Source organism: Chamaea fasciata, unplaced genomic scaffold (assembly GCF_029207755.1).
Source record: "Chamaea fasciata isolate MVZ Bird 193981 ecotype frontalis unplaced genomic scaffold, bChaFas1.0.hap1 SCAF_5, whole genome shotgun sequence".
Classification (NCBI taxonomy): domain Eukaryota; kingdom Metazoa; phylum Chordata; class Aves; order Passeriformes; family Sylviidae; genus Chamaea; species Chamaea fasciata.
Window position 1 is genome coordinate 12,764,553 of NW_027094090.1, and position 26,209 is coordinate 12,790,761.

At 35.2% G+C, this 26,209-nt stretch overlaps 1 protein-coding gene across 3 annotated transcripts in view; it reads right to left on the reverse strand.

Moving 5' to 3' along the window:
- Positions 1-26,209, reverse strand: part of ORC5 (origin recognition complex subunit 5) — a 64,144-nt gene that overhangs the window by 22,004 nt on the left and 15,931 nt on the right. For all 3 annotated transcript variants that reach the window (XM_066182845.1, XM_066182844.1, XM_066182843.1), the window contains exons 10-13: positions 23,244-23,296; positions 21,013-21,125; positions 17,561-17,608; positions 14,197-14,307 (exon numbers count right to left, since the gene is read on the reverse strand). In XM_066182845.1, coding sequence (XP_066038942.1) covers positions 14,197-14,307; positions 17,561-17,608; positions 21,013-21,125; positions 23,244-23,296 — 325 coding nt within the window. The remainder of the gene's footprint in view (positions 1-14,196; positions 14,308-17,560; positions 17,609-21,012; positions 21,126-23,243; positions 23,297-26,209) is intronic.

Genomic DNA, 26,209 nt, shown 5'->3' on the forward strand with positions numbered 1-26,209 from the left:
ACATTTCCTAATTCAACATGCATGAAAAATGATTTAACTAGCTTTTTAACATTTGGTTGTAAAATAAGAGTTAATGATTTTTAAACAAATGAAACTGTTCTTTATCAGTACTTTTATTCATATGAAAATGACCTTAAGCAAACCTATCATCTGATGCAATTGATACTCTATATGGATTGCACTTTTATAGGTAACACAGATAACAATATTGTTCTGCTCATGAGGCAGAGGGAGTTAAATCATGAAATATTCAGTTTTAATTAAGATTACTGTATCAAAGGCAAGGCTTAATGCAGAATTGAAGTAAGGATCAAGGTTAATGCCTATTCTAAAGCAAATTTACATAAATTATGTTTCAGTAGTATACCATGAGTCTTATTTTGTTAATTTATACCATGTGAGACCATAGAAATTAAAGATGGAAAATATCTATTAAGTCATCTTCACTCTCCTCCCACCAATGCAAAATTCTTTTTCCTTCTTTCAAGTTTATATCTGAATGCTTTGTCTACTGTCATTTGAAATAGCTCAAGCAGTGGGGCATTGCACTAAAATTTCAGGGAAGACTATCACACACTTTAGCATGTCCAAAAGAAGGTTTTTTTATAGTATTCAAAGCTAAGATTCCCCTCATCTTATTTCATTACTCCTACTTAGACCTTTTTTGAACTCTTCTAAATGAATCCTTTCTTGGCACTTGAAGACTATAAATACCTTCAGACATTTTCATCATCCCCTGGTAGTTATTTAGCCAAATTAGTATAGGGATCATCTCTCTTCATCAGAACATCACCAAGCACACAGATAGCTATAAGTAATAATTACATGTGTTCATTTCCTTTAATCTTTCTTCACAAGCCATTCCCTTCTAGCCTTTAATTTTTGCCAGTCTTCATGCCTATATCTTCTTTTAAGTGTTACTGCTTTGCAATTATTTTCCTTTCTCTGAACAGCTTTATTTCAGGTCATATCCACTTATGCATGCCAGCTTGCATTTACCACTTTATCTTGACTTTTCACTGATGTGTGTAGGTTTTTGTGTTTATTTTTTTTCTTTTGTTTGTTTTAATAAAACATCAGACTCAAATCTCTTCTCTGTTTATGTCAAACCATCACAGAAAAAAAATGAAATTACCTGCACTAGAGACCAGCATTTCAGCTTATTAAAAATACAATATAAGTGCCTAATAAATTGTTTACATTACTCATTTTTACGTTTGGGTCTTTTTCCAGGTTTAAGGTACCATCTATTTTGGGCAATCAGCCTGAAATACCTTAGGGTTTTGGAGTACAGATAATTAACCTTTCTTCTTTGCATTTGTCTTTTCTAGTATCTGCAAAAATATTTTCACTCACAAGAAAATTATATGAGAACTTCAAGCATTACTTTTTATCTCCTGTCATATTGATGACTCCCTATCCTGCTTGCTACCTTTCTTCCTCATCACTCCACCCCACTGAGCTATCCCCTGTGCACAATGTAAAGTTACAAAAGCTACACCTGAGCCAGATGGAGACAGCAAATTGGACTGGAGTCTGGCTCACTCTAGGGAATTCCAGATGCTGAGTAGAATTAAAATTTTGGCTATTTTTGATATGGGAGAGGAGAAGAAGATTTTGGTTTGAATGTTAATCTAATCATGGATAAAAGTAGATTTCTTTACTGCTATGGAGATTCTGCCATGTCAAATCTCAACCTGTACCTTTTCATTTCTCCAAGTCATTAAGAGACGGTCTGGTTCTGGTCACAACTGCATGGAAAACATGTAAAATCAACAGATCAAATAGCATTCCACAGGCTAGTCCCACAAAATGCCTACTTCAAGGTTAAAACCAGCAAAGTCTCAATGATTTGTCTAGGAGGGAAGGAAAAAGGCAGGCTAATGATGACCAGCAGACCAACCTACTGTGCAACAGCTCCAGTCACCATGTGTTCCCCGTTAGCCACCCTTCCCCCTTCACTACTTCTACTGGAAGCCCATCACATTTTATAACAGAAGTTGTTAATTTAAACAGAAAGCTTCTCTATGTCAAAAGCTCATTTGTAAGAGCTAAGTACTAGGGTTAACAGCAACTCTCTGTCACTGTTAACTAAGAGTCAGCCAGCTCAAAACAAAAGGTTGATTTTTCAAGATATAATTAAAAAGCAATACAGAGATTTTGTGCCACTGATGCCTCTGCTATACCTGTTCAGTGAATCAGAACAGATTACTTCAGACTCTCAGTCTTCTAGACTGTCAGTCTAGCATCTTTCACAAGCACTACAGTCACACAAATTATTAAAAAGCTTTTCTCTACACCATCAGTGTCATACATCCATTAGAGGCCATTCCACACTAGAAGATATCTGTTGCAAAAAGTCTTCCTAGGCCATATGCTAGTAATAAATAAAAAAGGCTGGAAAAGATCGTTTTATAACAACAATCTTCAGTTTTCTTCTCATGTCTGTGTGGTAATCTCTTGAGTCAATCTGTTTACTGTCTCTGTCTACTACACCAGGGGTTTTTTATGTATATAATTCATTACTTTCTCTTTTGACGTTGTCTTTCATGTTTCTTGCCCAGATATCTAGAACATGGAACACTAGTTCATTTTATGTAGGTCACAGATGGTCAACAACACATCCAGCACTCTTCAATTATTAAAACAGATCAACCTGGTTCTTCATATTCTCTAGCTATGCCTTTCAAAAAATATCCCAGCTACCACATCTCATGTGTTTTTTTAAACTCACTACTAGCTGGAGTCTGAATTCAGAACTTTTCAGAGAACATAAATATATTGCCGGCATATTCTGTTTTTCATAGTGGCATGTTTTAGAATGTTCACAATAGGATGATGAAGCTCCTACAGTTCATTTATACTCCATTTCAGGAAACATTTATGAAAGGTGAGCAGGCAGAAAAAAAAAAAGTATGTAAAAACATGCACACAGAAAGATACCTCTCAATATGCTATGGAGACTAGAATCTGGTCCTGTTAGAAATGGCAACATATATAAATTTAAGAAAATTAATTTAAGAAAATTAATTTAAGAAAATTAATTCAGAAATAACTACTAATTAGAAAACCAGACAACAACCTAAAAAGAGTTTGAATTTTTGAAACCGAGATTTTTGTTTGTTTATTTGGGGTCTGGTTTTGAGTTTTTGTTCATGTTTTTCTTTTTTTTTTAAAACACCTTTCTCTACATGGATAACAGCAGGGTGATAAATGAAGTTAAAGTGGCACCATTACCTGTTAGTGAAATACACCAACAGATCAGCATCTGCTCCTCTGAACTAAATGACTTCAAATATTTCAATTTTAGTTTCAGTCAAACTGTGCCCAAAAATCCACACTGAATCTCAGTAATATTTTAAAATTTTACCTCTGAAACACTTCCTGAAACTTTAATAACTTATCAGTCTTTCATTTTTTTTGGTAAGTCTTCTATGACTTGCACTTCAGAGTGCAGCCTAAATTCATACTAACCCCTAACCTCTTTTTATTTTGTATTTCAGAAAAAGGTAGAAGATCCTTTCTCGACATATTCGGCAATCTCACACCAAAAAACATCACTTTCAGAGTGTTTTTCACAAGACACTGAGCTAGTCTATAGTTGCTTTTACTGAAATACAGTTCAAAGCTGTATGGTTCAGATTGCAAGTTCAAGGATGTCAAATGACAGGTCATCATCACAGAATTCTGCAAAATAAATTTCTATCAGAAAGAGACAATTTCAGCACCCCATCCTTAGAAATAAGTCAAAAGCAGTCCAGCAAAAAGAGGATGAGAAGGCCAATACCAGCTTGCCAGCCATGCAATGGTACCCTGGGCATTCTTGTCCCAAATACTCACTGCAGAGTGACAGCCCAACTAAATCTGCAGGGGAAATGAGTGGGAAGGTGTACAAATCAACCACTGGCCCCAGTCTGCAAACATTTTGACAAGGAATATGACATCCAAGCAGGGATATTTGATGATGGCTTTTCCATCTGTTTTTCAAGAAACCCAGAATAATTACTGAGAAAACACTTCTTAGTCCTTCAGGATAGAATAGCTTTACATAGCTATAATGCAAATGTTTGCATCTGAGGCTGTCTTGATTCCATTTCCAGAGGATGGAGGAGTCAGTGCATCAAGACTAGGTTCATTAAAACCTAGCACAGATTTTAAAACTTTTCATTAACAGAGTGGGTTAAGATGCTCATGTCCACATCAGGGTGCATGTCTGTTTCTCTCCATTAACTACAAAAGCACACTGACTACCTCAGGTGTACTTTAACTGTTCAGACACATACATAGGCAGAATGAACCTCATCTAAAATAATCACATTATTTCTAGTATCATTCAGCCTCCTCTATGTAATGTGAGAAATTAAATCATACAGTGGTAAGGACAGAAACTTTTTACAGCACCTATGAACTTCAGATATACAGCACCATTTTCAGCCACAATAATCATCATTGTCATCATTACAGCAGCTTTTCCAGGCTTCAGCTGCTGTAGAATTTGTCTCACCTTGTTTTGTCATTCTCCATATTTTAAATGAACAATATTTGCAACATTTACTAAGAACATAAACTTTCCATAAATGAGATTTACTCACACCGTGCTATCAATTTTCCACATTGCTCCCCCCAAATATTTTCCATTTTTCATTTCCATAGATGCAGAAGAGAGATTATGTAAATTCCTAACTATTCCTCATCTACCAAGAGGCATTCTTTTGTGAACAAGCTTCATATTTTGAAATCCTCTCTTTCAATGCAGCTGCTTCTTTTGTCCAAGATACTGTGGCAAGCCCCACTATCTGCTATCAAATGAACACAGCCAGCAGCAGAGGGTCTTTAGGGGAGGAGGGGTGTCAAGCACAAAGTCAGTAGCTAGAACTGACTGCAGCTGGCAGGGCAGAAACAGTATAAGCATTCCCCAAAGTGATCCAACATACTCTTTAATGTACCATTTTGCTACCTTATGCTCTAACACTGTTCATGTGCACCATCTCAGTACTTTTCAATCTCATTAAAAAATGGAAGGTACAGATACAATGCTACAAATTTATTTCACGTGTGATACAGCAAAATCATTTGTATTGAATTTACAGGTGAGGTATAAATACCTAAGGAGACCAAACTGTAGGTAGGGAGATGTAAGAGTGCATTAGGCAGGGACAGGAGGACAAGGGACCATATAACAACCAGTCCAAGGAGCTGGACATCAATATAAAGAATGTAATATTATAGCCAACCCTTCAATCAGTGATTCTGAACCATCTTTCTTGCCACTACTGAAATTGCAATTGCATACATTACTGTATGTGCAGGGAAGTAAAAGATATTAAATAAGCAAAGGATTGTCAAATGAATGTGAAATGTGTCCCTACAACTTGCTGAAACCAACACCAAGGCGCTAGTAAAGCTGTTTTGGCTGCAAGACAATGACAGCAAAAAGTACAGCAGGTAAAATTGGCCTTCAGTAGCCTTTCAGGTGGAATTAGACTTCAGTTCTAGTTACCAGGGATGTGAAGAAACAGGGCACGCAACGTAGCTATTTAACCTCAATAGTTCTAGTTTTGAAATTGTATTTCAATTAACCAGGTTCTACACCAATGCTCAATAAGGAGATGGTTCTTTGTCCCAAACAGGTCATATTCCAAATGGTGAGAGAAAACACCCAGATTACATCTAAGAAAGACAGAATTGATAAAGAGTATTAATGATGTCACCTGGGGGCTTGAAAGGTTCTTTTTAGTCTTTAATCATATCTTTCTAGCCATATCAGCTTAAAACAAGAGATTTGAGAGAGAACTGATAGAATTCTATCTTAATGTTCTAATTTTCTTTATCTCAGTATTGTGTCCTATCTTATTTCCATTAATAGCTGGTGATTCTGGAGTAGACTTTCTGCATACACTAAATGGTTAAAGAAAAGTGATTAAAGAATTTATACAGGCTGTTTTTAGATATATGTTATCAAGAGAGGTTGTGCAGTACTTGCTTAATTAATCTTTGCTGTCTTAACACATGAACCAGATGTACTATTATGTTCTTTGTTCTTCCCTAAAGAGGGGATGAGCTGATTATTTATCTCCAAACAATAGGAGTTCATGTACCACAGTGAAGAATTTTTTCTAATTGGGGAGGCAATCACTAACAAGCTTCAGCTGCAACTGCTTGATGTAAACACAGCACAAATTTGTTCCTGGAGTATTAAACGATGTTCCTTCCAGTAAGTACATGAAACCAATTTCTAAATAAGTGTGTAAAGAAAGGGATGGAAAGGACAGAGTTTGGGAGGAAGAAAACTCTGTTTTGTCTTTCATGTATTCATATTTACTTCTTTGATACACTAACACATTTTCATAGATAAGTTAAGATTTGAAGCTTCAAATACTGTTTACAAATAACGTGCCGAGAAAACAGAAGTTAAAGAAACTGTTGGTTGATACATTCCCTATGCTATATAGAATGCAACCTAAGACATGTGAAAGGCACAAGGCAATATTTAACATTATGTTCACAGGACCACATGAATACTTTGTGAAAGTTACTAAGAGATGCACAGAGTATATCACAAACACTTCATCACTACGTAGCAAATTTACATACCTACCTCGATCACAATTTCTATTTGATTATATACTGAAAAGTACAAATTTACTGTAAATCAATTTTACAAAGCCTTAAACATAGCTACTTCCTGGTCAGCAAATTCTTAAGGACATGCTACACAAATAAAAAAACCCTAAGATTAAAAAGCCAGGAAGTTTAGAAATTAGTAAACTGTTCCCAGTAAGATATTTAGGAATTCACTTTGTCTTCCTTATAAACTTCATCTCATCTGAAGTCCTCACTACCAGTTCCCTCTCAATAGTCTTTCCCTTGTCATAACCAAAATTTCTTCCATAAAACTAGTTTTCAATAATTCACAATGATTTGTCTTCTTAAATACACTGTTTTTAAGACATAGAGTAAGTGCCAAGCTGGGACCCATTATTATAAGCTCTTCACAGAAATAAGGGAAGTTTTCTACTTTAAATTACTGTAAAGAAAGAACACAGATAGAATAGAATAGAATTTGATTAAGAAAGCCTCCTAAAAAATTGTAAAGCTGAAATATCAATATACCTCCAAAAATGAAAATACGGTCAAATTAGGTCAAACAACATAATATAGGTAAAACATTAGTGATTTTTCTAAAAGATCTTTTCTGCATCAATTAAAATTAGAAGAAATCAAGCAAGGTCTCTTCACAATTTTAATTAGAAAGTACTACTTTAAGTAATCATACTTTTTTTTTTTCACAACTATGTTCAGAGTTGGAAAAAAATAGAGTCAGCTATTTGGTTAAAAGTAATGTTTTCTCCTTTCTTTTTGCTTAACAGCAGGCTCTCTCAAGCTGCCATAGTCAGTGCTAAAGTGCTAACTATGTCACCATGCTGTGCATCACATTAACTTCCCATTTCAGCTCATGAATTTCTGCCAGATTAGTCCAGTAACCAATAACAGAAAATGAGAAAATGGGAGTTATTTATCACCTCTTATTACCATCTTCCCAAACTTACAGAAAATCAACAGAGTACTGAGATCAATACAATTCAGTACAGTGAGATCAATAGATTACTACACTTTCTAACCAATATGCAGATCCAGGAAAATAAAGTGTGTCAGATGCATAATATACCTATAAAAGGATATAGGATCAAAACCAGTTAGGATCAAATACAACAGTAATAATATAAAATTGTCTAAAAAACCCCTCACAGCTACAAATTGACAACTGCTAAAAAAGATGTTCTAACAATACAAAAAAAATCTTTTAGGTATGGGCAACAATGAAGCCATGGGATCAAAAGGTTGTATTACAAACCCACTTGGACAATAAACATGCAGGGATATACAGATTATATATGAATGCTGTGTGAGATATATGACATTATAGAAGACAGATAGTCTGTGCTGGCAAGATGTGTCTTATGTCTTCACTACACACTTAAAGAGGAGGGGAAGTTTATTTTGACCACTAATGAGAATGAGATAAGCCCACAATCTATGGTTTATATTTGCTCATTCTTGTCACTGGGAGGTTCAAAAGATCTTCTGACTGACCAGACAGAGAGGTACACATCTCTATCTATAATTTATTCTATAACATCTTTAGAATTATATATAATTCTAAATAGTTCTCATGAAGAAAAAGAAAAGTAAGCTTTTAAGACCTTTTCCCATATGGTTCAGGGTTTTTTTTGTAAAAGTAAATGCTTCCCCCTGCATGGAATTATAGCAGGATAATTCCAGAGATGACAACTCCTGTGGTCAGAATGGATTAAGCTGTGCAATTTTATGTACCTTGCTCTGAAGCAACAGGACAGTGAAATGTAGTCATCTTCAGGTTAAATCAATAGGGCAGAAGCAGAGGCCAATGACGTCCTCTCTTGTAATTTTAGAACTCAAGAAGTGATAAAAACCAGGAGATACATAAGAACATAATTGTTTATATTCCAGAAACAAAATTTGAGAAAATCTACATACACAACCAACACCAAAAGAAACACAACTTTTACAATCATCTTCCCTTCTGAATATTCAATACTGAATGATTCCACCTTTCTACAATGTATAAAATAATTATTCAAATATATCAACATTTTTGCACATCTGTTCATGTCTACCAAATCTTAGTACCACCTAACTGACGTATAAAGCAAAGACACTCTCCAAAATCAGATGCATGATACACTTCAATTTTCTTTTGAATCAGTTTACAATATTATCTGTGAGATAGGAAGGGAAGGGGGTTTTTTAAACATTCGATCAGACAAGAAATCTCACTGCAATGTAAACTTTGGTCATGAAGGTCTAAATCGTAAGTTCATTTGAGAATTGGACAGAAATATATTCTTGCAAAGTCACCCCCCACACTGATATAGTTAATGTCTGCTATGAACTTCTCAATTATTTCAGGTAAAATTTTAGCAATAATTCTATCTGTTTATCCAAGAAAAAAACAAGCACAACACTTGTGGAATTTTAGAGTAACAGGGAAGTAAAGGAAGGTGGTATAACAGAATCAGCAGGAACTTTCATTTTTCCAGCATTTCACTTAAAAAAAAAATTAATCTACTTACTGACATATAACATCTTGTACTGACAGTACAAGAATATGCTCTGTATTTCTTGCATACTGTAAAATAAAAATGGCTCCACTTATCTTCATTCTGCTTCATTATAAGGCCTTTTAGGGAACAGTGGAGAACAACACATGTTTTAAACCAGACCTTTTACTGTAGAAATTCACGTACCTGTGTATTCTATTAGTCTTAAATAATAGTGTTAAAACCAGAGGTAAAATATTCCTATGAGCAGTCCCTGCCACAGCAAGGAAAGCTGGAACACAATACAGCTGATCTAGCAAAAAATGAGCAATTCTTATTCTGTCAAGAGTTGTCAAATGTGGAATGAAAAACTTTGTATTTTTAAACATTAATACAATCTGAGCTTGTAGAAGTGATTAAGAGTGCTTTCCACTTTTTTTTGAAAGAAACTGTTAAGTTGACAGTATTCATAGAATCACAGGATCAAATTCCTGTGTATCAAATTGCTACATCAAGGGAATCTAACATAATGCAGTAACAGACTTAGAACTATAATCAGGATGTGGATATTTGGTGTCCAGAAAGGCTGTGACATATATAAGCCATAATACAAATCAAGTAAGTAGATAACAAAACCAGGCATCTTTCCAATCTTGAAACTGAAGTTTTTACCATAGCTGTCAATTTACAAATAAAGGGCAGTTTAAACATTAAACTGTCATCTGAAAAAGAAAGTCATAAAGCATGCTTCCAACACAACAGGGACAAAGAAACCTTGCCTCATACTGCTCCACTTTACATTAAAAATATTAGATATTCCCGATTTGATTTATGTCAGGCAGACAAGAAAGTAAGAAAAAACCACCCAAATCTCTCTAAATTCTTACATTTCAAGAAAGGGCACTTTTTTCTTCTCTTAATTACATTCCTCTGGCTCCCTCCAGCTGGAACTATGCTATGTATATCAGTGACTTGTGTGTTTCTCATAGACCCATATCATACTGGCACATAACACACTACTTAAAATCTTATTTCTGCATTTATTTTAACTTCAGATGAAAAGTTCTTAGTCTTTGGAAAACAATTTGCAATGCTTTTTATCTTTAAAACAGATTGAAAAATTTTAGGTTTGTTAACCTTCATTCCAAATTCTTACACATTTATAACTAAATTAGTTCTATGAATTTCTGATACTCTAAGAAAATTCAAATGCTTTTCTTAGATCCAGCATCAAAGAGATAAGAAATGTCTAATAAATGAAATACAGACTATGTGTGAGATACCTGATGTGTTCCCATATATTCATAAACAGCCTTTCTAGAAATCTCTGATCGCAAATGCACTAAAGTCAGAAGTAAACTCTAACTATACAACTCTCTGAAAATATTTGCCAAATACAATGAGTAATATTAAAATCAAACCTGGGATGACCTAACTTTAGTGCATGAGAGTAAAAATGTAAACAGAACTGAAGTTACTGATTAGTTACCTATTCGGTAATTTTCAGCTATTATGTACTCTGAGAAGTTACCCTAGATGTTTTTCCAAATATTCAGGGATGCATTACCAGAAATAAAATATGCAAAAGTATGCAAGACAAAGGGCTTAATTCCATTTTACCTTAGATAACATCATAGCTCCGAACTACAAGTAGATCTAATCAATCCTCTTCACGAAAAGCTATTTCACAAGAAAGCAACAGCAAGATAAAATGTCTAGAAAATGAAAGATGGTCAGGAGAACTCAATTGACTTGAAGAAGAAATTACTCAATGGTTTTGGTAGAGGAAAAAAACATTGGTTAGTTTTGGCTTGTAAGCCATAACAACAATATCCACTTGCTCACTGACTGTGATATGAACAGCCCTTGTCCTCTTCAACAAAAAATGACCTAATTTAAATTAAATTGGTGCTGATAATTCTTGCCCAATGCTTTGTGCATAAATTCATTTGTGTCCTATACATTTTTATGTTGTATTTCTGTCTATTTTCTGTGTGAAGCTTAAAATGAAGTACTACTCTTATACAAAGCAGGACTGAATAGACTCTTGGAACCTTTGCAGAATGCACTTTCAGGAAGCTTTACAAAGTTTCTTTGTATCCCTCATTCTGTTGTAATTGCCCTTGGACACAATGAATATTTCCTATTCTGCACAGTGGGTCCACATGGGGACATAAATAATACTCCTGGTTGTTCCTGCTGTACCAAGTAAGGAAACTCTAAGACTTCTCAGTTGCTGTAGGATGCAGACTGCATACCCCAGAGTCACAGTGTTTTCAGCACCGTGTGAAAGTGCATATGCATCTTTTCACCATTTTCTCCATGTTTTTAACCTTTTAAAACACTTCAGCCACATGCTGAGCCATATATCCAAAGAGACCATCAATTGTGCAAGTTCTGTCCCAGCACAGAATGTACTGTCCACTGGTGATTGCAATATCATCTTCAATGTGTTAAATTATTACACAAAACTGTATCTGAAGAAAAACATTTTAAGAACTTGTCCTCTCAAATGGCTCCAGAAATCAATAGTTCTCTAACCTCCAACCTCTTGGTTTAAAAAAAATGCAAATAAATTTAAAGAAATTCAGTAACCTCCTATACTAATACACAATGTGCTAAAAAAACCAGTATTATGACAAATTAGTAAGAAAAAGAGTGAAATTTCTGGAGAAAACTGAACACTGGGAACTTCTCAAATGAATAAAAACAATACATATGTGTCCTGAGACCAAGAAGCCATAACTGAAATCTCCAAACCTTACATTAACTTTGTCTCAAAAAATCTTCACTGAATGTGTGAAAAGTTTGATTCAAAAGACCACAATCCCAAGAGAAATTTCAAATTTTAAGGGAGAAAATTAAAAATTGTCATTTGCAGAAGTGGAAATTTGCTTCCCCCAACCCCTCCATGCTACACTCCTGTACTAGTTAGTGAGGAAAACCAAAAATGGATGGGCCCAATTCTAGCTTGTGTTACCTAAACACAGGAAGAAGTTACAGCAGAAGTTTAGTTTTCTATTGGTGCAAAGATCACACTTGTAAAATAAACATGCTAACTCTTGGTTTGAAAAAAAGTAAGGGACCATTTTGAAGAGTATAATATTAAAAGGCAAAAGATTAAGATTCAAATTTTAAGTTGAAAATCTATTTAGAAAAATGAAACATTTTCAATAAAACCTACCATTAAGAGGAAAAATGAAATTTTGCTGCTCATTAGCATAGAAGTTTCACTTTTGAAAAGCTAATAACCAAAATTTTCATGTGAATAGAAACTACACAGAAAAACAAGAAGCAATAAGAAATATCACAAAATCAGCAACTGACAGATCTTAAAGCAGCTGCTAGTCCTTCTTGAATCTTGACTGTGATTGTTGATCAACTTTAAAGCTAAGGCATGCTATTTTCTGATAGTACATGGAGAGAATTAATATGCATTTCGTTCATGTACAGCCTTTGAGTTTACAAATTAAAGAGCACATAAAATCAATCGTGAATCAGTTAAGAAGCCAAATATTTGACATAAACATTTTTAACTTCTGTACAATTTTATAACTATTTCAATGCTGAAAACACAAACAAAAAAAATTAAGATTGTGTTGTCTAACTGTAAAATGTATCAGTACTGCTGAGGATAAGCAAGCTCCTAAATATCTACTTTGTTTAAAAAATATATTTACAGAACAACTAATGACAAAAAACCAGTGAAATGCAAACTGTTTTAAACTATTCAAGAAAGAAAAGCAATTAAATATTAGGCCTAGTTTAAACTACTTTCCAAACCTATTTTAAATTCTGCTGCAATTTTTATTACTTTGCAGTGGGATTTCAATATTTTTAATTAAGATTTAATTTAAAAATTGCTTTTTAATTAAAAATATTCCTAATTAATTTATCAAATTTAATTTTTGTGTAAACATTTTCATTTCAAGTTCTTTGCCCTACCCAGTTATGATTATGTACAATTTTTTATATCTTTAGAGCTTAAGCTCCAGCTATTCAGAAAATAAAGAATTACAACTATTCTTTGATAACACTGCCACCTAGTGCAAACTCTGAATTAGAACAAAGCATTTCACTGAACTTGTTCATTCTGTAGTTTAGTCTAAGGTGGAACTATACTATGTACAAATTGTTGTTTCAGTACTACTTAACTGTACATTGGAATAATGACATTTGTTCTATTACCTGGAATGCCCAATAAATATGCAGCTACACTAATTTTGAAAATATATTGCAAAATACTGTTATATAATACATTCACATCAAGTGTTGGCTTTTGATAGCCAGAAATAAGAGAGTACAAAGCTAACATACTAAAAAAACAAACAATTATGTTCCTAGAACTTTACTTGAATGCAGACAATAAACTGAAATATTACTTGGTTAAATTTGATACCTAACAAGGAAAGGTGGAAAATATTTCAGTAAATTAAAGTTAATTACAACTGGAAAGAAGGAAGAAATTGAGGATTTCTAAGGTGGAAATGATATCCAAGAATCATACTGATAATAGAAAATCATCTTTACTTTTACAGAATCGGTCAATAAACACTTAACAAATTACTAGATTTACTTATTTCCACTCACTTCTATAGCTATGCTGCCATCTAGTGAAATGAGATACCCATGTTTCTCTGCAAGACCTAAATTTTGTCCAAATGAAAAACAGCAGGTACATGTACTACAGCAAACGTTGTTCACCTGTAAGCACCTTTTTCCCTCTACTTCTTCTTCACCACTATATTTTTGTAACATGTGATACAAGGTGATTAATTTTCGCCATGGGACAGTGAACATTGATACCCCTAACCTGAAATGCAAACAGGCTTACAGACTTCAGTGAGAAACCAAGGAACAGATCAGCACAGACCGGGATCAGGGAAAAGTTATTTATTAGCAGATTTCAGACCATTACACAGGTAAAGTTTAAGATTCACAGCTAGTAATACAGATAAATATTACTCTGAACCTTCGATTGAAATTATCTGTTGTGCTTGTTTTTTCATTACATTTAATTAAAATTCTGACTTACAAAAAAACATTTAAACATAACACTGGTGAATTCCAGATACTAAAAAAGCAAATAAAAAAGTAAGTACCTTTTTCCACTCACCTGGGAAAATATATTTGCAGTTGGAGCAACTCTGTTGTCCACAATACTATATAATATTGCTAACAATCTGTCCAGGGGAAATGGCTTTGGCCCAAGGAGGTGATTGCTGGTCTGCAACAGAAACAATACTTTTGAATTCCCTGGAGTACTTTATGATGTTATTCTTATCTTTTTGGCCTCTGGGGAGGCACTGTGACTCACAGTAGTCTTTCATACAGCCTACTTACATGCTACGGAGAACACTGAATACATGCTTATTGATCGAGAAAAAGATATAGACAAAGATCTATTTAACAGGGCAAGTGTTCAAACTGCACAATAAACAGAAACATTTCTGAGCTGTAACAGAGGATCTTATGGCAAATTTCCTGTCAGGAGATTTATACATTTAGTTGTCTTGTCTAATGACCTTGCCCAATTTAAGGAATAAAGAGGAAAGGCTATGTTTTATGGGATTCAAATAATCACAGAATGGCTTGTGTTGGTAGGGAACTTAAAGATTTCCTCCAAAGAAGGAGGACAAAACTGGACAGAGTATTTCAGAGGCAACACAGAGAGTGCTGAGTGTAAGACTCAGAGTGCACATGCCTCCCAGAGGTTTAGCTGGCTAAAATGAAGAGTTCAGATGGCTGAGCCCAAGGTCAGATTCATGGCTGGTAAGAGCTGCTGTGTAATGAGCTACCAGCCCAGCTACAGGCAACTGTGTTATCAGAACACAACATATTTGCCCAACTTGGCAGCTACAGAGCTCATTTGCACCGTGCACACCTCACGCCTCAGCTGACACTGATGGCCATTGTAGGCATTATGGATAATTGTGTAACATTGCATTCACTTGAATTCAAAGAAATACAAAGTCCTGATTGTTCAAGGCTAAGCATTTTCAAAATACCAATTCTACAAAAAGGAGATGTACAGTTTATAAGGCAGAACTGGGCAGTATTCCAACTCAGGCAGCATAGTTAGGACTACAGAGATTTATGACGTAAAGTTCTTCCAAGGGAAATACTTGTTTTATTTTAAGTTTGTGTTTAATTCTCTCTACTTTGACATCCATTGCCTTTTTTGTAGTGTACAGTGATTTATTCTTACTAGCAGAGCAGCCAAAATTAAAGAGGATTTTCAAGGGAAAGTTTGTTTCAAAATGCTTCTGGGAAAGAACACCTCAAATATACCACCAGCACATCTGTGGCACTAGTCATCATCAGCAAAACCAAAAGTTATTTCCAACATATGTTTTAACTTTTCAAATCCAGGAGGTGTCCCCAAAGTCACCTCTTGGCTAAAAAAGCAAGCAGTGTGAAAAATCACGGAAACACATAGCCAAGACTATAGCATGGCAGAATGCAGATGTGGCATAAGCTATGAACTGTACAATCACCTGCCCTTCTGCTTCTACATGTGCCAGTTCTGTAAAGCATATTCATTACTGTCAACAAACAAACTAATTAAAATAAGTGCACTCCAAGCAGCTAGGAAATGCAGTTAGCATGGAATAATCTCTGAAGCTCTGTCTAGTATATACAGTTACTTCAAAAATTTTTTATTCTCTATTTAGGCAAAAGACTGAAACTTTCAAGTTATCTAAAAAATGCTTCCCTCTAGAAAAAGCAGAAGAGTTAATTTTAAGAGAACAACTTCTTAGAAGAATAACAGTGGTTTAGAAATTGCTTCAAACATAACACGTGGTTAGGAATTAGAATTTTACAAATCTTCTGCAAGGAGATAAGGCAGAATGCTACACAGGATAGTATTTATAAAAATGCAAGGGATTCAAAATCTCTCAAAAACAAAGACAGTCAGAAAACCTGGTCAAAACATTTTATAGCCATCAAATCAGCTCTGTATGCCCTCCATCACCTCTACACCAAAGCAATACAATTCATTCATTGTTTAAAAAGACTTTTGTACAGCTGCCTCTATGTGTGCTCATTCTTTTTATCTGCAGTGCCAGTTTCACATTTCCTCTGTTTACCTGGCCTAAGCCTTTCACCATCCCACAACTACAAGCTGTGTATTCACATTCCAAAATTCACAAACACGAATGAGAACTCCAAGAGTTCTTTAAAGAACAAAAGCTTAACCCAAACTCAATTAGTTGCACAAAAAGAAGAAACTCTTTAACCACTGACTGAATTTTCAACCTTTATAGCATGTACTTGAAGACTGAATGATACCTCCTTCTTTTTTTGTAATGCAGAAAGCGTTTCCAAACTGTTCTGGCTGCTCTACGAATGAAGCATGTAAGCTATAAATGCTGATACAAAACAAATCCTAGACTGACGCTGATATACAAAATAAAATCCTTAACAACAAAAAACACACCAACATATTTGATCTTCTGACAGAGTGACACCTGAAAAAGTTTCACCTGCAAAAATAGATTCACTAGGAGGATCTCTCACTTGTCACTAAACTGGAAAAGCTTCGTTCCAGGCCAACCATGCAAAGAAACCAAACAAACTCTGCTTTTATCAGCAACGGGGCAATCAACAGAATGGTAAGTCAGTTTCTTTCCCTCATTCACAAGATCGATTTTGTCTAATTAAAAACCTCCCACAGCCTCTGGACTGACACAGTTAAGAATCACAAAATAGATTTTTGTTCTTGCTATACCTAAACTTTTAAGGAAGGATTTATTTCCTCTAATGTCAGCTTCCTGCCAAGCAGGTATGGACAGCCAAACCAGTTTCCTCAGTTTCAAATATAGCCAGTAGAAATCTAATCAATACAATTTGTGGTGCAATTCATTTGCCTGAACATAGAACCTGCTTTAGTATGAGCCACATCACACCCTACACTCCAGCGACTGCATTGACTGACTCTGCAATGGGCCATAAACTGGTTTAGATGCAGGCAGCCACTAGAGTTAGGTGAATCTGACCTGTAAATCAGTCTTAAGACAAGCTTCTCTAGGCAAAGGTATAAACTATCACACCAATTGAAGCAAATGAGTCTATTTATAACACTACATCTATAATTGTTTATCCCTATATTTCAATTTCTGTCATTATAGAAATCTTTCTATTAAAAACCTTTAAAGAACATAAAGTTATTTTTGAGAGAAGTCTGATACTTGGTGACTCCACTTATGATGTCCTTAAACTATCTTTATTTAACACACTTTGTTGTACACAAAAATACGGTTTTAGGAGACAATTTTATGTTACAGTTTCCATAAAATAAAAATGTCTGTATCTCACCGAAATTTGTAGCATACAAAACAAGTGCACCAAATATTGTTATTTCTACAGTTCTGCTGTTTCTACAGTAATCAATGACAAAGAATGAAATACAAACCCACCAGTACAGTGGAAAGAAAATAGTTGCTGCCAAGCTCAGCTGAGAAGGATAAAATACATACCTTCTCATGCTTCTTCATGAAGTTGGTCTTTCTAATTTTCCCATGATGCTGCAAACAACAGACAAGAGCAAAGGTAATTAAAACAGTCAATAAAGAATGTATACACTACAAATGGTAGTATGTTACTCTTGGTCTACTTCTTTACTCCACTTCCAGTATTTGCCTTTGATGTTACGACCAAACATTCTTACTATAAGCCCTAAAATGACACTTGCCTAGCTTCTTGCTTCACTTTGTTCCAAGTGGTGCAAAGCCAAAGCACAACATGCTAATATTTTTTGGTGACATGTATAAGTTGGGTTTTTTTAATCTACTCAGGAACTGATGAGGTAGTAAAAATTTGTTTGTAATATGACTTCATGCCACCACTCTCCTCATATCCTTAATCATCTAATAAAAAGACAGATGATGACTATCATAATTTTTAAAATGTATCCATGTATAGAATCCACCAGAATTTCCACCTTTTACTGACCCTATTTTAGAATTTGGATGGTACAATAGTTGGCAGAATGACAACCAGGAATTTAATCAATATAATACAAAGGTAGTTCAAGGTTCTTGAGCCAAATGACAAAAGGAAGGAGGAGGAGAGAGTGAAGGGGTAGGGGTGGGTGTTGAAGAAACGAATGTAATTTAAAGCTGCACATTTTAAAAATCGTCTTAATAAAGGAAGGACTATTGAAAGAAAATAGTCAAGTGCTCTTGGATCTCTAAACTAAAAATGTGAGGGCAAGACAAGGGCAGTAGTAAACAATGTTACAAATGAATGGGTTAAAAAAGAAACAAGAAAACCAAAGAGAGACATGAAGGCTGAGGTGTAAGTAATGTAAAATTAGTGAAGAGGTGCAACAGTTTTTAAACGTAGTTAAGTGCTATTTCTCAAAATATCATCTGCTGAGTTTTTGCTTCTTCCACAGCCCTGTGAAGTATGACTTATTAATATACCTTTTAAGCATGCTCAATGAATCAGGGAAAAAAATTACTCAAATAAAGGAATTTTTTTTTATGTAAATGTTTAAAACCATGTACTTAGTATTTGTGGCCCTCAATACCCAGCCATGTCAAAATTATCTTCATAAATGTGGCTTTTCTTGACTGACTTCTGAAGAGCTAAATAGTAGAGTAGACAGGGCTTAGATTCACTTCACATGATTTGTCTGATTAAAAAAAATAGCTAAATCAGTTAATAGATATCAAACACAATTAGAGACAGCAAAGTAATCATTTGATCATGCCTTTGAAAAAAAAGACTGCAGTGATAACCATGACCTTTCAGAGGGGAAAGTGATCAAGCCTGAGGTTACACAGCATGCTTTGGATGGGTTACAACAAACTGTATTCATGCATTTTACAGGTTACACTGGGATCTCTATATGGTATATATGGTATCCTATTTCTGTTCAAGCAAAAAATTCCATGAAATTCAAAGCTAATTTTCAATTAGCTTTAAATGCTGTTATCTATAAAGACTTCATATATACATATTCCTATTCTTTCTTGCTTTAAAGACTTCCAAGCCAGCTTTGTATTTTTCTCTCAATCTAGTGCAAAGCACTTGAATTTTCACATAACCAATACCAGTGGTGGCAATTATCATTTCCCTGCCCTGTCTGGCTGTTAGCATTCCAGGCTACCTCAAACTGTGACTTTATTTTTAGCTGTAGTATAGCCTAGCATCTATAGAGTAGTGCAGATGAGCAACTCAAGGACCATGATTTTGTTTGCATCTCTTTTGCTTCTTTTAGTCCTTGGTTAAATCACTCTAGAAGATACTTGTCTGTGATCTATTCTGAATCTCATTATAAACCTGATAAAAAACATATTCTATTTCTACTGTTCACATGACTCATAAAAATACTCAGCTTGAAACCCCCTCAAAAGTGTTGGTTTTGCCGGGCTTTGAGATGCAGCTATTTCTGAAGTTCAGTTTTAGACCTGATGAAGGGCTAACTGATACCACACAACACACAGGAAAAATGGTGACTCCTGCTTCACCAGTTCTTGGAAAAAATACCTGATAGCACTGATAGAAATAGTCTCCTGATCCCTGCTTCAAAAACCTTAGGAATTCATGTTTATTGTACAAAACCTTAATATGGTTCATGTGTAAGAGTGGAAATACACTCAGAGATACTAAAAAATGAGAAAGGAAAAAAAACTAAGTTGAAAAGGTTGTTCCGTGAATGAAAGGAAGATGTGGCACATTTTGGTAACAAGCTTTACAGACTTGACTCATGGATGCTTTCCCGTTTCTGTGTAGAAAGAGTTCTTTAGCAAAAAAATCTCTAACAAAGAAAATGCTCCAGTCAAGTGCAAAGAACAAGGCTTGCCCATAAAGAAAATCAGCACTACTAAAGTAACCCTCCACTCAGGAAAGGACTAAATAGAAGGGTGAAATACCTATAGCTTTCAGTAAGATCATACCACAGTTTAAACTGAAAATGTACTAGTATTTCATCACTAGAAACTGCTGTAATTTTTCAAAATGTGTATCTGTGGTATTTTTTTTGAAGAGGGATTAATATTTTTACAAATTTGTCTTGCCCTCATTTTCTTTAGTTGCTTACATCCATCCATCATGAATATCATACATTTATACACACATGCATATATCAATACATATTGTAGCAGTTGGCAAAAAGCACAGAAAGCCCAACTGCCTGATGACTTTTCTGATATCGGTCTTCCTACCCACATTTTGTCAAATAACTCAAAATGAGGTAATGAGGCAGGCTTGAGGAGCTTGAAGATCCCAGGTCAGGAAAAGACATACAACAACCACCACCAATGGCACCACATCACTTGCGTGCAGCATGACCAAAATTTAGCTCACAGGAAAAAAGAAGAAAAAAAACCTGTCAACATGTACATGGCAAGAACTTACAGAAAATTACATTTAGCCCAGGAGTTGGTAGTAATGATTAATACTAGAAACAGGCATTACAACCATTTCAACACAACACATACCAGCTAATGTAACCACATCTCGTGCAAAAGCAACTGCTTATATGCTGCTGTTCCAAAAATTTAGAACTCTATAAAAAAACCTAACAGTGCACTAAGTCATTTTTACCTCATTAAAGCCCAAGGCAGTTGTGGTTTGTACCTTACTCTGGAAATTTAAGTGTGGCTTATAACTAAGGACACTGTGGTCACCCCACCAAAATCTTTTCAAAACAAAGCTCTATCAACTTTGAAAAGCAAAGCACAGTGCTCATACTGTAACAGCTTTATGCATAATTTGACATGAAGAAGTTGGGTTTATTAGACATTTAAACCACTCAGTGATCATTACCAATCACAGTGTGTCATCTACAGAAAAGCTACTCATCAAATCAAATGAAGTGCACACAGAAACAGAGTTCAAAACAAATAGTTCAAGAGTTTTAAACCAGGAAATTCTGTATGCAGGAATCCAGTTAACAGCACTAAAAAATGAATTTTGTTACCTTAAGAAAGAATCTCTTATCTGTCCTAACAGGATTGTAGGAGGCAAGGTAAGCAGCTATTAGAAGAAATTTGGAGTAATAAGGAAGTTCCACATGGGTATGTGCAGAAAGTCCTATAAAATAAACAGTTTATGAGTTAACCAAAACCCAGCCTGAACATCCACAAACTTCAAATTAAGACTTCCCTGCATTCATTTTCTTTTCCCTCTCTCCTGCTCTACTGTCATGATTAAATGAGTACGACTTTCTCAGCCCCATTATCACAGGGAAGGGCCACGGAGCACAACACAAAGCTAAATAAAGCTAACATTCTGAAACCTTTTCAGACTCCCAGCAACTGTACTTGAAGGACCAGAGATTCATAAATCTTCCTGAAAAAAGATATAAATAATTCCAGGCTACTTTCATTTAAGGGAATTGTCCTGACAAACAAGGCAGATGAAGGGATATATTTAAATACAATAGCATTTTTTTTTCATGATTCAACCTTTAGACTCCTCCAGACTGCCAAACAGCTTGTCCAGGAACAAGGCCGGCATGGTTAAGAAAGCAGCAGTGCCGCACTTCCGATAAATACTTCATCTGTGATCAATGATTTTTAGCCACTGTTCTATTTCCTACAGAAAATGTTTTAAAAATTTTAAACTTCATCCAGTTGACTTTGCCTCCTTGTATACATGCATACTTAATTAAGATTAAACACACATATCAAAACCCACAACTACAGTCCAGTGAATATTTGTTTCCACTCTTTTTGAGGGGTACTCAAAGTACTTTTACTTTATATTTTTTACCTTTACAGTCCCCACTCTTGTTTTACATGCTTATGCATAAGTATAGGATCATACCACCCTTCATCAGCTGGCTAATTATAGAAACCATTAAAGGGTCTCTCTCATGCCCTCTTTGCTTGTGGTTTTTTACTTCAACTGTTTCTTGTTCTGTGAAGCACCTGTACCCTTATGGTTTAATCCACAAATATCAGCAAATAAAGATCAAAGAATTAAACCTGTTAAAAGTCATGATAAAGTTATGATTCAGATTTCACAGTATAGAGAAAAGCATCCTAGATGACTGCTAGTAATGATTTTCTTTCATGTAAGCATAAAAGAACAGCAGTTTTAGTTTCATTTACAATTAAGAGACCATCTTGTAGTGCATGCTATTTATAAAATGCAACACTCAAACACAATTTAGTTTAAAACAAAAACATCTGCTTTTTCTCCATTCTTCTAGTCAGCCAATATTGCATCACACACTGAACTATTTGACGATTTACACCTTTATTAGAGTTAGAATTTTATTTATTAGGACTTTTTTTTAAGCATGTTGCTATCAAATGCTGTTTTAACAACATGACATTTTTACCTACTACATACACCTATGAAAATGCATTTAAAATGAAGTCTCACTTCATAGGGTTGTCAGGTGCAAAATATTTCATGATCATCTGGGAGAGAGTTTAATAAGAACACTTTGAATCAAACTCCTTTGGTCAAAAATGTTGAAAATTCACCAATCATAAACCAAACATAGGAAACAGTCTGATGATTGCATTTATCTCAATGAATTATGTGTCATGATAAGTAATATAAAAAAGTGTTCCCAAACTACAAACTGGTCAAAAGACCATGACCAACTGACATCACCAGGAAAATATTTTAGTATTCCTTCCTAAATTGTAAACAAAGGCTGACAAATGTATTGAGATTCAATTTTCAAGCCTGTCTAAAGTATAAAATCAACAAAGCTCTACTTGTACAAGGAAAGAACAGAGAGAACACTTGCAGTTCTGACATTACTCTTTCCAAGAAATCTGGACCCAGGACAGGTGTTTTGTTTAGGAATGTGCTAATTTATTGCAATACATCAGGTGTAACATTCTCTTCTCCCCACTTGGACAATTCTGTCAGATGTCACACAGAGGTTTGACCATCAGGGTTCAGGTCATTCCTCAGCCATTCTGACATAAGAAATACTGATGTAAGAAGACTGCTTTTACCTGCAAAGGATATTAGGAAAGGTTACTCCCAGTATATATGATAGGGGAAAAATATTTATTTGTAAAATACCTTTTCAAAAAAACATGATGACCCTGAATTGTAACTGAGTACTAACAGGTAGCCTTGTCTGTGTAGTTTCATTCACATGTTCTCAGATGACAATGACCAAGTCGAACTGAAAAGCACATTTTACATTACAGGCCCCTGCACAGTTACTGTGTTTGGTACCTTTCAATTGCCCAGGCTCTCCACCATCACGCTGCAAACACTCCCACTGTGAGCTGAAAGACAGATAATGCAAATACATAAAGATGTAGTGTTTGATAGTCTTTTAGAGAAAGCGACCTGCTTGATATATTCTAATTTTGTAACATGGGCTAGAATACAATTAGTGAGACAATAATTAAAAATAAAAGGTCTTACTATCTCACATGTAAATTTTAATAACCTGCAGACTATGTATTTGACTAAAAAAAGCAAGAAAATAATGTTAGATTAAAGCATAAAAGATCCAATTGTAAAATACCTGTTCTATCCTGTCTAACCACCATGAGTAAGCAAATTTGCACAATGCTCCAAGTTTCAAGAATAATGTAGAATTGCATAGAAAAGTAAAAACACTGATAGTTTTGATTCTTTTTAATCTGCTTAATAACTGTTTATGTTTGTGAGAATACTATAACTACATCATAATGTAATTCTGAAGACAATGGGAGTCATCAAGATGGATTATTCTGTCAGTGAAAAATGCCCCCAAGTAGTTTGGTGTTTTCCTAAACAATAGCAAAAAAAACCACTTTAAAACTTCCCTTAAGGAATGACATTGCAAGCAATTTCATATTTTGGATCATTTTGTATATGTTGGAGGTTAGGTTTGTTCCTTCTTTCTCTAAAGAATTTTTTCCCCACAAGTTACCAAGGAGACCAAGTGTTGGATACTTGAGAGTACTTAACCGAAACAAAGAGGTGGACAAAAGGTGGAAGGGGGAGATAATGCAGGTAAAAGACAAAGCTTGAGGCAGCTGCGTGTTTTTTCTTTTTCCGGCGTTCGGGGAGACGCGTGTCTGCCGCTCCTCGAGGAGCTCAGCCGCCGCAAAGCACACCGAGCGGAGAACGGGCGCCGCAAAGCACACCGAGCGGAGAACGGCTGTTGCTGGCTGGAGGAGTTTCACTGTGGCCAAAGGGATCCAGTCCTGGGAAATCTACTATCACCGGTTCGACCTGAATCCTGAGTTTTTTCTGCCACTCGCGGAAGCTGGGCCGCTTTCTGCCTCGCCTTCGGCTTCTTCGGCGCTGCTCCTCTTGCTGCAGCGTGACCCTGCATCCCCTGCGCTGCCGGGACATCCTGCCCCTGCCTGCCGAGACACCCTGCCATCCCAGCTACCAGCCCGGGACTTTTCCACTGTTTCAGCTTGGTGCTCTGAAGATTCTGCAGGGACACTGAAACCAAACTGCCCTGGGTTTTGTGAAACAAAGCCCTCAAGGTTCTTGGTACTGTTGTCGTTTGTCATTAATGCTGTAGTTGTTTGGTGGGGGGGGGGGGGGGGGAGGTTTTTTTGTGTTTGTTTGCTTTGTATTACATACTAGTAAAGAACTGCTATTCCTATTTCCCAAATCTTTGCCAAAGAGCCTCTGATTGTAATTTTACCTAGCAGATACCTGTCTTCCTAAACCAAGACAGTATACCACAAGGGGATTACAAAAAGATAGGTTTGCTGAAGGAACTGTTTTGGCTTGTTTTCTGAAGTTCGTCAATAACAGAGTTTATCAGCCATAAGCTATAAAACTTAAAAACAGTATAATGGAAGCTCAGGTAATACTTAAATTACAATGAATCACAAAACAACTCATCAGTGAGTTAAGGTTTTATCCAATCTCTATTTTACAGGCAGAAAAAAAAGGTTCATTTTCCTTTCAGTTCAGGTAGCACAAAAGCTGATAGCAAAGTTCTATCGCTATAAATTACATGGTCAAGAAAAAAAAAAAAGAGTAATCATAGTTCTTCAGAAAAACTGATATAATGATTTTAATTCCTCAAGCATTCACTGGTACACAGAAGTAAATCCTAGAACTTTTAGACAGAAAGCTGGAATTTCTAATAAGAATCAAGTCAAGCTCAAATTTATAATCAAAGAAAACAGTAGAGGGAAATTACTTATTTAGAAGCAATTCACAAGCTATTTTCTATCATAATCTTTTATTACAACCTAATTAGAGTAGGCAATTACACAATATAAAAAGTCAGGAAGATCCTGAGTAGACTGTGTAATGAAGATCAATATTGAATATAAATAAATATTTCAGCCAAACAGAAAAATGCTGCATTGTACAGTGAAGCCTAACTTGTACAAAGCAAAATCAATTCTCTCTTTGAAGGAATGATCACATCTCTAGAACATTAGCAAAGACTTCTACTACACACAGAGGTTGTGACCAGAATACTCTATAGCCTCAATGACATTCAAAGGAAAAAAATCAGTATGTTTTTACCAAGATAAAGAAACCAAGCAATACTGAATAATCTCTCTTTACATAGTATAACATCAGAATCACTCATCTTAAGGGTGGAGAGAACATTAAACCTAAGTCAATTACTACCACTGTGAATGAACACCATCCTTTTTTCCAGCAGTCTGGCAGCTTACAAAATAAACAAGGAATCTAAAACAATACCTAGAAAAATCGCCATTAACAGGACACCAGATTTTAATGCTGCCAAAAATGGAAATTCCATGTAAGAAAAAAAATTGCCCTTGGAAAAGAAAATAAGGGATCAGAATGCACAGTCAGCAAACAAACCTAGCTCTATCAAACAAAGCTAAGAAACACAGATACTCAAAATCTGTAATGTCTTAAGAATTTTAAGGCCTGCACACATCCTTGGTACAGTGAGTATCTGGCAAGCTAACAAACACAGCAGTGTGTTTTAAACTGTGTCTGTATATTCTGCTGATGGATTCCTATGTCTGGTAGTTTCATACATTACAGAAAAAGGATCTAGCACCAGTGAAAAGGAGAACAAAACCTGCTGCCACTGCTTTACTTATTGAATCCATTATATGCTACAAATACCATTTTGTTGAAATTTCCTCCTGAGATATTCTATTTCTAACAGCGTATGGCAAGAAAGAAATGCACATTTAAGAAAAAAGATTACATCTAGCAAAAAAGAAACACTAGCCATGAAACATAGT